At 35.1% G+C, this 12,471-nt stretch overlaps 1 protein-coding gene and 1 long non-coding RNA gene across 4 annotated transcripts; one reads left to right on the forward strand and one right to left on the reverse strand.

The window, feature by feature from the left end:
- Positions 1-2,043: 2,043 nt before the first annotated feature.
- LOC115986739 (putative wall-associated receptor kinase-like 13) lies at positions 2,044-8,618 on the forward strand. 3 transcript variants are annotated; one of them, XM_031110013.1, is made up of 3 exons: positions 2,044-2,202; positions 3,772-3,813; positions 7,310-8,618. In XM_031110013.1, the coding sequence occupies exon 3, from the start codon at positions 7,324-7,326 to the stop codon at positions 8,416-8,418; it is 1,095 nt and encodes a 364-aa protein (XP_030965873.1). In that variant the 5' UTR covers positions 2,044-2,202; positions 3,772-3,813; positions 7,310-7,323; the 3' UTR covers positions 8,419-8,618. The 3 variants fall into 3 exon arrangements, with proteins under 3 accessions (XP_030965873.1, XP_030965874.1, XP_030965875.1); XM_031110014.1 differs by lacking the exon at positions 3,772-3,813; XM_031110015.1 differs by lacking the exons at positions 2,044-2,202; positions 3,772-3,813 and adding an exon at positions 4,206-4,244.
- A 369-nt stretch (positions 8,619-8,987) lies between these two features.
- On the reverse strand, positions 8,988-11,638 carry LOC115986746. The gene is made up of 4 exons (XR_004090858.1): positions 11,450-11,638; positions 10,339-11,141; positions 10,028-10,138; positions 8,988-9,809 (listed from the first exon to the last, which is right to left on the reverse strand). It is a non-coding gene; the product is annotated as an uncharacterized LOC115986746 (long non-coding RNA).
- Positions 11,639-12,471: the final 833 nt, after the last annotated feature.

Consider the following 12,471-nt stretch of genomic DNA (forward strand, 5'->3'; position numbering starts at 1 on the left):
TTTCCCCATAGGCTTGAGTCCGAGGACCATGCAAGGCCTTGGTTCTGTCCAAAACTTATAAGATTTTCTTTTTTGTACTTGGTTTCCCCATAGGCTTGAGTCCGAGGACCATGCAAGGCCTTGGTTCTGTCCAAAACTTATAAGATTTTCTTTTTTGTACTTGGTTTCCCCATAGGCTTGAGTCCGAGGACCATGCAAGGCCTTGGTTCTGTCCAAAACTTATAAGATTTCTTTTTTGTACTTGGTTTCCCCATAGGCTTGAGTCCGAGGACCATGCAAGGCCTTGGTTCTGTCCAAAACTTATAAGATTTTCTTTTTTGTACTTGGTTTCCCCATAGGCTTGAGTCCGAGGACCATGCAAGGCCTTGGTTCTGTCCAAAACTTATAAGATTTTTTTTTTGTACTTGGTTTCCCCATAGGCTTGAGTCCGAGGACCATGCAAGGCCTTGGTTCTGTCCAAAACTTATAAGATTTTTTTTTGTACTTGGTTTCCCCATAGGCTTGAGTCCGAGGACCATGCAAGGCCTTGGTTCTGTCCAAAACTTATAAGATTTTCTTTTTTGTACTTGGTTTCCCATAGGCTTGATAAGGCTTGGTTCTGTCCAGTCCTTATAGGAGTCCGAGGACCATGCAAGGCCTTGGTTCTGTCCAAAACTTAGATTTTCTTTTTTGTACTTGGTTTCCCCATAGGCTTGAGTCGAGGACCATGCAAGGCCTTGGTTCTGTCCAAAACTTATAAGATTTTCTTTTTTGTACTTGGTTTCCCCATAGGCTTGAGTCCGAGGACCATGCAAGGCCTTGGTTCTGTCCAAAACTTATAAGATTTTCTTTTTTGTACTTGGTTTCCCCATAGGCTTGAGTCCGAGGACCATGCAAGGCCTTGGTTCTGTCCAAAACTTATAGGATTTTCTTTTTTGTACTTGGTTTCCCCATAGGTTTGAGTCCGAGGACCATGCAAGGCCTTGGTTCTGTCCAAAACTTATAAGATTTTCTTTTTTGTACTTGGTTTCCCCATAGGCTTGAGTCCGAGGACCATGCAAGGCCTTGGTTCTGTCCAAAACTTATAAGATTTTCTTTTTTATTCGGTTTACCTTTCAACCATAAGCCCCTATACCAGGGCGGGGAAAGTTGGCTTGAGGCCGGAAGCCCCTAGAGATGCCCGCGCCCTTGGCACTGTAAGGCGTAGCCCCTAGCAGAAGCTTATGCCGGAGCAACAACTGCATGTCGCCGGAGTCGGAGGAAGCCCCAGGAATTTCTGCTTACTAGAGAGCTGACTCCGCCGCCACCTGCGCCAACGCGCAAGCTTTCCCACAGACGGCGCCAATTGTAAGGACACAATTCTCTGGCGGCCCAATAAGGATGTTGGGCTCGCGCACGAAAGATCCCTCACAATATGATTTGTAGAGAGTGGGCTTGAAAAGCTAGCCGTTGGACACGGGGCGGTGCCTGGCCCTGGTTTTAGAGGAATTCGTGGATGGGCCTCCTCGGATGTGATCCGAGGACCATTGGGGTCTTACCCCGGTTACCCGACGATGGGTTTTTTCTGTAATCTCAGGTGTTGTTGGGATGTTCTCACCCAGATCGTCTCCTTTTTCTTGGAGGTGGGATCCAGAGCCCCCTTTTAGAGTTACTTACTTTCTTCTTTTATACTCGTCTGCGTTAATTGTCCTTCGTCCACGTGTAGGGTCAATCTTTACAAGACTGATATTTGTCCCATCAGTCTAATCCCAGAATTGTTGGGGATGGTTGATAAAGCTGCAGAGTGCGGCTCTGTCACGTGTTGGATCTTATCTGAAAGGGTAGTAAGGATAACTTCCCCAAGATATTTTGGATCTCCTTACAAATTCGTCCCTATACCAGTTTTACCCCTTTATTCCGGTGGGATTCAGGATCTGCCGAGGACTGAACTGTCCTCGGCTGCCTCCCAAAATTGTTTTGTGCTCTGTATTGTAGAGCTTGGGCCACAGTTCTCCTCGGCTCGGGCCTTTGGACTCTCTAAGGGCAAATGGGCCTGGTCCATGAATTATTGGGCCCCACATCAACATTTCTCTACTGTCCACAATTGCTTAAATAATCCCATCATAGTTTTTCTCTTCAATCGACTGTTTCTCTCTGTCTCTCTCTTCAACTCATCGACCTTTCTTCAAAAAAAAAAAAAAAAACTCATTGACCTTGACAACGTGATCCATCCGCATCCTCAAGGTCTGTCTCTTCTCTTATTCATTACTCTCCGTGAATTCTCTGTTTCTTTTTATATATTTTATTTTTATACTCTCCACAATTTATATTTGTTTTTTTTCAATTTCTGTTTGAATGATGGGAAATAGTGAAAAAGGGGAGAAACGTTAAATTTAATTATACCTGGGTATTTTGCGTTTTCCTATTCTATATCTGAATTTCTCCTCTTGTAGCTAGAATTTGTGATTGTCAAATAAATTAATTTTCACTTTTAATACTATTATTATGTGAAAAGTAAAAAGAAAAAAATATTGTTTGCGTACCTGTAGCTTCTTTCCTGATTTCTGTGTGGTAATCATAATTTTTAGGGAGTGGGTTTTTTGAAAAACTTAGGAGATGTTTGGTATACTCACTTAAACACATATTTTCAGTTTCTAAATAATATTATATATATTTTTATACATTTTTTTATTTACACGTATTTTTACATATATTTTTAAACAACAAAACGCATTTTTTTCAAACACATATACCAAACTCCCTTAGTATGTGTTTTGATTCGAATGAACCTGTATGCATTTTCAGCGTTTTCCTCTCTTTTTTTTTATTTTTTTTCTTTTTCACGCAGAGAGACCCACGACTACTTTATTAAAAAAATATATATTAAAAATAATTTTCACAATACTATTTATTCATTTAAAATTTATTTTATTACAATATTTTTAATTTTTAACAACAAAATAAACTGTATCCAAATAAAACATTAATAAAATTGCTAACTTTCAATTCTGTTTCTTTTTCTTTTGAAAGACTCCAAATTACTTTAATTTTGTTTTCCTTTTTCCTATAAATTATTAGTACATGAACGTTACTAAACCTTATAATCTAATATCTCCTAATAATCTCAGTTGCGTGTTTAGATCAAGTCCCACAGCCAATCTTGCCAGTGGCGACACCACGTGCAGTAATTAAAATTTTATAATAATTATATACAATAATTAAAATTATATATAATAATTAAAATTTTTTTATTTGTTTACTCTTAAAAACAATTAAAAATACCTTCAATTAAAATTAGAAATACTCTCAAATTAAATAAAAAAAATTTATTTGTTCTATTTTCAAGTAAAAAAAAAAAAGTCCAAAAAAATTTTTAAACTAAATATGGAAAAAAAAAAATTTTTAAAAAAAATTATAACAGAGCAAGCCCCAAGAAAAAAAAAAAATCCAACATCAATCCTAAACAACATATTACAAACCCAATCTAAAAAAAAAAAAAAAAAGTTAAAACAAATCCAACATGCTCGCAAACCCATAAATTCTAAAAAATAAAAATAAATAAAAAAATAAAAAACCCAATATACGCTATTACAAGTTGTCAAAACAAATAAACCAACCTCAAATCCCTAAAATTTTTATTTTTCTTTTTCTCATTCTTGCTCTATTTTTTTCTCTCAACTTTTGCTCTCCGCCTCTTTCATTCTTTCTCTCCACTCCCACTGTAGACCAAGCTTCCTCCGATCTCATCTTTTTTTTCTTTTTCTTTTTTTTTTTTCCCGTTTTCGCTGCTGCGTTTGGGTTTTGATTATGCAGAACTGAAGAATGGCTGAATGGGTTTGAGTTTTGACTTTTGAGGTACTTGGATTTCTGCCTTTCTCTAGACTCTTCTTTAGATTTGTTTAAGACTTTAGTTTTCTCTGGGCAGTGGGCTGGATGTTTCACCATTTTGGGCCTTCAAGCTTCTTTTCTTTCTTTTTCTTTTTTCTTTTTTTTTTTTTTTTTTAAGCCTGGGTTTTTTTTTTTTTTTTTTTTTTTTTGGCAATAGGATTTGTTTTATGTTTTTTGTGGGTGACATCTTGGCAGGTATCCTGTTGGCTGGGCTAGGGCGCTGGGCTTGTATAGTGTTGTGTTTAATTTTTTTTTTTTTTTTTTTTAATCTTGTGTTTTTATATATATATTTTAGTTATTAGAAATATAATGAATAAATTTTTATTTATGCAGGTTGAGATTGCTAAAAATTTGTTATTATTCAGTGAATCTATAACAATACTTTTTATATAAATCAGGTTTTATTTCTCATTTGTTTTACACTTGAAAGTGATTTTTTATTTTAGTTTTTATAAATATATTGTTTGATTAAAAATGTCTACTAGAAAATATGCATTTGAATATGAAAAATTTTTAAAAAGAAAAAAAGAAGAAAAAATAATTGAGTCTCAAAAAGGATCAATGGATAAATTTGTTATTAGTAATAAACAAAATATAACACAAAATTTAGATGAAAATATCACAAATGAGCAAGAAATTCACCAAAAATAGATTTTAAATGAAATATATTATAATATAAAAATATTAAATAAATATTAATTTAATTAATACATAAGTATAAGCAATAATTTAATTAACCAATAATTAATTGGGGGAAACAACTAATAAACAATAATTAATAATTTAATTAACCAATACATTATAAAAGACAAACAAATTAAATTATGTTAGACTAAATAACAATTAATAATTTTATAATTAATAAAACAACAATATAACAAATTATTTTTTTGATAGATAATAAGAGTTTTATTGATGAAAAAGAACAATGTGTTTACGATTGTAAACTCACTGCCCTTGAAACAAATACAATCAAATCATTAGGAAAGTCTAATAGAGATAAGGAAATCAGACAAGGAACTATAATGCGTAAGACCCCAAATTTGAGACCACTCAAACAAAGTCCTAGCAAGCAAGTTCTTCAACAAATCTATAGGTCTCTCAATGTTCTCAAAAGTTCGAGCATTGCGTTCCTTCCAAACTAACCACATAAGGCATGCTGGTACCATATTCCAAACCTTTGAAGAGTAAGTTCCCAACCAATTCCTCCAAGCAAAAAGAAGAGAAACAATAGTATCCGGCATCACCCACTGAACCCCAAACATAATAAGGATCTCACCCCACAAAGCAGATGCAAACTTACAATGAAGTAAAAGGTGATTCACAGTTTCCTCATCACACCTACATAAACAACACCAATTAACAAGGGGCAAGTTCTTCTTAGCAAGGTTATCTATTATAAGAACCCCACCCCTAGCCCACCCCTAGCAGCAATCCATAAAAAGAAAGATACCCTTTTAAGTACCTTTACACACCAAATGCTCTGCCGAGGGAAAGAAACAAAAGGGGCTTTCAATAAAGCAATATAAAAGGATCGCACATCAAAAACACCATTGCAATTCAATTGTCAAATCAAGGAATCTTCACCCTCCCTACTAGGAATCTTGGCAGAGACATGCTCATAGAAAGAATAAAATCTCTGCAACTCCCATTCATTAAAATTGTGACGGAAAAGGAAGTTCCAACTCCTACCTCCCCCGTCTAGTGCAAAAATAACCATATAAAAAATCAGAGCTTCCAGAACCACAACACAGGCAAACAATTCCGGGTATAATTCTTTCAAAGGAATAGGATCCCTCCAAGGATCATGCCAAAACCGAATACAATTGCCCTCTCTTGCTGAATACACCACATGACCAAAAAAATTGTCTGCACCTTTCCTAATATTCTTCCATAACCCACAACCATGAGTCCCTCTCACAACTCTAGTGCACCAACCTCCACCACCCTCTCCATATTTTGTGGCTACTACCTGACGCCATAGGTGGGTTGCTTCTTTCCCAAACCGCCAAAGCCACTTCTCAAGTAGAGCTTGGTTAAAAAGCCCAATCTTCCGAATCCCCAAACCCCCTATCTCCACCGGCCAAACAACCTTATCCCAAGCAACAAGTGAATATCTAAAAACTTCATTAGAACTCCCCCAAAGGAAATTCCTTTGAATCCTCTCTAATCTGTTTGCTATGTGTTATGGAATTGTAAACAGCGATGGAAGGCAATTGTAAACTTTATATATTTGCGTGTTTTTTTATTGTTGTTGTTATCAATATACAAATTTTCTTTTTTATTAGATTGTGTAATTTATGCTTGTTCAGGAACACCCTAAAAAAAATTCCTAGAGCCACTACTGAATCTTGGAATCCCATTATCTCTAATTGTTTTGTTAATAATCCCATTATTCATGTTAAAGATGCATAGTTGTTATTTTTGAAAGGGTATACTGGTTATTGCAAACTTTCTCTTTCTTCTCTTTTATTTTGTTAATATAACACTAATTAAGTTCATCTCATGTAATGTAACACGTTTAAAGAAACCAAAAAAGCAAAGTCAAGAGTCTATTTGCTGTGTACATACCTGGTTTGCCATTTGTACAAAAGGTCAAAGATTAATGCAGTTGTGTACATACTTTGAAAAGAAGTAAATCCAATACAATCCTATGTGTTCACTTTTTAATTCATAATCTAGAAGTTTAGCTCTAAAGATTGAGAAATCAACTAATGATCACAGTTGAAGAATTGGAAGATTAGGAACCATAAACTTATTACTAAAATTCCAAATAATCAATTCTGTTTCTATATAAAAATTATAATTGATAAAGAGGCATAATTGTTAGTTTGAATTGGTAAATACATTGTATAATTGATGTCAAAAAGAGGCTTTCTATGAATGTTCTTTTCTCTTAGCTGTCATTTTTAGTGGTTTTTCCTAGAAGATACCAGGAAGAAAGATATGGCCATTTGCATACCTACTTCGTTTCACCGAAAGAATAAAAATTTTCTTAAGTGTTTGTTCTTTCATTATTATTATTTTTTTTAATAAATAAATCTGATAACATCCAATCTTACTTTTGAGTTTAAAAAAAAAAAAAAAAAAGATTTGTTGACCCATAACAGTTATATATATAATGCATTTTACATCAAATAATTTGTTGCATGACTTTCTAAATGGCAAATACATGTTGTTTTCTTTATAAAAACAAATTCATGTGAAAAATACGAATCAACCTGACCCGTCCTGCAACCCAATTGACCCTAACCTGTTTTTAACCCGCTTAAAATGACTTGTTTTTAACCTGCAACCCGATTGACCCGACCTGACCTACCCGTTTTGCCATGTCTAGTTTTTTCCCCCTTAAACTTATTTTGGAGATTACCTACCCCTTAATTTGTCATATTGTTAGTTGTTGGTAGAAAAGAACTATATATGAAGTGATATTCGCTTGTTTAATAATGCTATATGTTGGCAGAGAAGAGTATCAGGATGGAGAAAGCAAGGCATGTATTTGAGGCCAGAGAAGAATACTTCATCCAGAACGGAGCAATGTTACTAGAGAAGCAAATCACTTGCAACCAAGGTAGAGATACAGAGCCAATCAAGATTTTCTCTGCCAAGGAAATCCAACAAGCTACTAATAACTATGATCCTAATCTAATCCTCGGCTCTGATATCGCAACAATCTACAAAGGAATACTAGATGAGAGGGACGTAGCTATTAAAGTGAAAGGCCCTCCAATATGTTGTTCCACTGAGACGATGGTAGATTTTTTCTTACAACAAATCACAATAAAACAATTGATCAGCCACAAGAACGTTGTGAGGCACTATGGTTGTTGCCTAGAAACTAAAATTCCCATGTTGGTTCTAGAGTTCATCCCCAATGGCACTCTCTTTGATCAGCTCCATGGTCAACGCAACAAGATTAATTGCCAGATCTCTTGGCTTGACCGTGTAAGAATAGCCACTGAGACATCCTATGCTCTTTGTTACATGCACTATGGTAGGTTAAGGCCAATAGTTCATTTGGATGTCAAATCAACAAATATATTTTTGGATGAGTTCTTGACTGCTAAACTATCAAATTTTGGTTTTGCGGTTTCAATTGCACCTGGAGAAGACTTTTTTCAAGGTAGTTCAGTTCCACTTGGAGAAGACTTTTTTCAAGGTAGTTCAGTTCGGGGAACTTACGGATATGTAGACCCTGAATATCAAGCGACATTGCAGGTCACGGATAAGTGTGATGTTTATAGTTTTGGGGTTGTACTGGTGGAAGTCTTAACAGGTCATTATCCCACAGAAATGTTCTTAAGGCATAACAATTTGGTAGATTACTTTGTTTTGTCGATGGAAGAGAACCGCATATTCCAAATTGTTGCTGATGTGGTACTAGGCCAAGGAAGCAATGAAGATATTCAAGCATTTGCAGAGCTTGCATTGAGATGTGTCAAGAATAAGGGAGATGAAAGGCCAAGCATGAGAGAAGTTACGATAGAGCTTAGGCGGATACTACAACTTGTGAAGTCAAAAGACTCAAAACTAAGTAACGAAATTGGTTCAGCTCTAACACGATTAGCATAAGTCTATGTAAAATTAACTTAGTTTTCATTGTTGGCATTAGAAGCCCAATGTGTATGGGATTTTCAAGTCTTTTTACTGTCTATTAAGCTTGTAAAGTTAACTTTATCATATTATTTGTTATTTGAGTATAAATTGGTTTAAATGGAACAGAAACAACCAATGTTCGAGGAAATTGTAGAATATGATAATTAAAGATGGTAGGGGAAAGGGTACATGGATCATTTCTGGATTTTTTTTTTCCTACTCTTGACACGTGTAATTCATTGTTGGGAGACATAGTGATGTTTGCTGGTGATCTCCCTAATTTGTTGTGATTAGTGCCTGAATTGATACATCTGTCAATAATTTCATTGGCATGTGACCCAATTCTAGTTCACATGCCCTTGCTACTGTACCGATGCAACACTCAATACTCAAAATATGTTCTAAAGAGATCTCACACTGGAAAAGATTTGATTACATTTCTCTGTCTGGCAATTACTTTGAAACCATGCCTGCAATTCTGTCTACTGGGGACAAGAAGATGGAAAACCTTTTTTTTTTTTTTGAAAGAGAGTAATTTTATTGCAAGCAATTCACTATTAATTTTGGAAACATGGAGGAGTATCCTCCAGCCAAATCCTACTTGTGTGGCATTTGTTTGCATCTAAAGCTAACATTTGAGCACATCCCTATTGCAACACTTAGGTGACCATCTAACTGAACACTTAACTTTTGCAACTTTGTTTTTTAAGTCATCCACCAGATGGCTAACAAAAGATAAACAAGGCTCCATTGATTGAAGCTATCCTTTGTCTGCATCCATATGCCTTAGCCCTTAGGTCACACCAATCAGCAATGATTGCACTTGCAGTATCTATAATTACCACACCATAACTCAGTAGCATCCCCGTTTATCAGTAAGCTCATCAAAATTAATTTTGGAAACATAAATAGGAGGTAGAGCATAGTCTATTGCATTGACCTTCAGGAGTTACGGTTGATGAAGAGATAGCCTCTCAAAAGGTTTGGACGTAATCCACTGCACATGACATAACTCTGCCACTATGCTTCAACCACCCCCGCGTAAAATCTTACTTCTAAGTTTGTTTGGAAATAAGTGGCTATACCTTCCTCCAAGAGTTAGGCTGTGTGGTTATGTGCTCTCGCTCTTGGGCAACCATAAGCAATGAAATTTCTTAGAAGTAAAATTCATTGACATGATATTCTTTTGTATGGTTGCGATTTGACGCTTCTGAAGGATGTAGTTATCAAGTTTCACTAACATTAGATTTGAGACTTTAGAAAGCAAGAAAAGTGGAGCTTACTGTGTCAGATTTACTGAAGATGTTAAGAAGGTATTGGTGGTGGAAAATGATCAATTTGACGCCATGATTGATTTGCTTATAGCTCTGACAACATGAAAATTTTGTACTGTATACTTGAAGAAAGAAATGAAGAAGGTAATGTAGAAAAAAATTGTGCAGATAAGAAGGATATTATGGAAAAGAGATCCACCTCTGCGTATAGTAGACAAATTGCACATGTACAAATCTTATTTAGAATTGATTTACTTGATCTATAATAGAACAAATAGAACTTTTATAACTCAACTTGTTGTTCGAATTACCTCAAAAGCAAAGACGTGCATCAAATCCCCCATACATTCTCTTTGGTTGGACCAAATCTTTTGTAAAAGCTGTATTAGCTAAAGACTTCCTGTGTTTTGTACCTTCTGGACCTGGTATCAAAGAAAAGAAAACTACAAGGAATTTAGTTTAGAACTAAAGATCCATATATGTTAAAACCGAAAATCGATTACTTTAGAAGCTTCATTATCCAAAATTAGTAGGCAACATCCCAAAAATAACAACTGTACAGTTTCTGCTTTTCTTAGCAGATAAAGTTGAACAAATAAATGGAACTGTGAGAAAAGGGCACCTTGTTTGGATTGAGCAACTCTTCTAGCAAGGAAGAAGTATTCTCTAAAGCATCATTCTGAATATCCATTGCATAAACACAACCCTGGCTAATTCATCAGCAAGTATAATGACCATTGCTAAAGTAACCATTGCCACAAGTGGCATTAATCACTGTATCCCCTTTCTGGACATCATGTTGAAGATCACCACCAAATCTAGATTGTGGTATACTTTCCTAGAAAGGAGCAGTTAATCATAAATGGAAGCATGATCCGGTGCAATTCATTCTGTTTAAGGATGAGCAGATCACCTGCAAGATAGGAAGTGAAGTAAGCATGGAATATGTATGGCAAGCATATTATCATTTGAGTATGCCATTGAAGTGTCAATAAAAGACATCTAGGGACCTTAAATCAATTGTTGATTGATCAAAAAGATAAGAAAATTGTAGAGAGTAATCCAACATGCATAACGTTCCAATTTCTAACACTCGCATCAGATGCTTCAATTTCGTTCAGAAAGGAATTCTTATGTAAAGTTCCAATCTATTGTTGTAAGAACTTTCTCTCTGCTGTATTTAAAGTGCACTTTTATATTTTACTTTCTTTTCTTCAATTGTTCCCACAATATATAATGCTAAAAGAAGTGATGAAGGGAATTTTTTTATTATTAAAAATTACACATGAATGTAACAGGGAATCCGTTTCTATTTGGGTGTTGGGTTTGTGTGCCCTTTCAAACCCGTAGAACGTAAAATGCCAGTGGCCGGAGAGAGAGAATTGGAGGATGGGAACAACAGCAGAGGGACCAACCTTGTTCTCCCTGTAGTATGAAGTGGTAGCACCCATATTACATAAAATTCCCAGGTTAAAAAAAAAAGTTGAATCACATAAAATTTAATGTAAAGCATTAATATTATAGCTTAGCAATGTAATTCATGTGGTAGCACCCATTTCCATTCAAGCTCAAATGACATTACACAAGCACACACAATCTCATTGCAGAAAAGTCCAATAATCATTCAAGAAGTGAGCAACTAGCACAAATAAGTAACACAAATAAGAATTCAAGGTATTTGAATCCATTTTTTGAAACTCCATGAACAATTATCAAGAAATCCAATGACTTACAGAGTATTTGAACCCATTTTTCCAAATTCTAGGAACCTTCCTTCCAATTGACTGAGCTCTCCTCACCACATTCCAAGTACTCCTAGCAATCAGAGTCACCGAAAGACTGATAATTTTACAGAAATTTTACAGAAATCTGTCATACCTGAGCTTTGAAGCGTGAAAGAGAGAGGGAAAAAGGGAGGGGGATAGAAACAAAGTAATGGGATTGTGACCTGTATTAATTTACACGGTACTTTATTTCAGAAATATCGAGTACCATTGAAAAAAATTATTAACATGCCAATTTTCGCTTTTACCCATTTTAGTTTCCACCTGGTTATGTGCTATGATCCAGGGCAGATTCGTCCATTAACAACGACTCTTAACCAAAATAGGCTGCACCACCTTAAACTCTCACCTGAATCCATCAAAGGTAATGAGTTAAGGGTCCATTTGGATACAACTTATTTTGTTAAAAACTTAAAACTGAAAATACTGTAGTAAAATAATTTTTGAATGTATGAATAGTACTGTAAGACTCATTTTTAATTAAAGTTTGGGTGAAAAAAAGATATTTGTGGGTCCTGTGACCAGTGTACGGGACCCACAAACAGTGCCATTTCAGACCAATTGTGGACGTCCAAAGTGCTAGTGGGTCCCGTGCACAATGCACAGGACCCACTGGCAGGTCTGTCCCCCACGTGAAACCAACTTCAGGTAAAAAAAAAAAAAAAGGAAACGTGAAAGAGAAAAACGCATATATAAATAAGCCCAATCCAAACCGCATCTAAGAGTGGATTGGACATGAAATTCTACTTAAACAAGACTAATATCTTCTCCTAAAAAAAATTAGTATTACTGTTGAAAATTTTTTTAAATAAATTTCATGATTTAAAAAAAAAAAAATCTTTAAATCATCTAATTTACCCTTTTTTTTAATGACTAAAGGGTCTTTTCTTTTTTTTTTTGAGAAAATTTAATGATAAAAGGTAGGTTATACATTTTATGTTACAACATTTTGATTAAATGTAAATATTACA

The sequence above is a fragment of the Quercus lobata genome, chromosome 4 (assembly GCF_001633185.2).
Source record: "Quercus lobata isolate SW786 chromosome 4, ValleyOak3.0 Primary Assembly, whole genome shotgun sequence".
Lineage (NCBI taxonomy): Eukaryota > Viridiplantae > Streptophyta > Magnoliopsida > Fagales > Fagaceae > Quercus > Quercus lobata.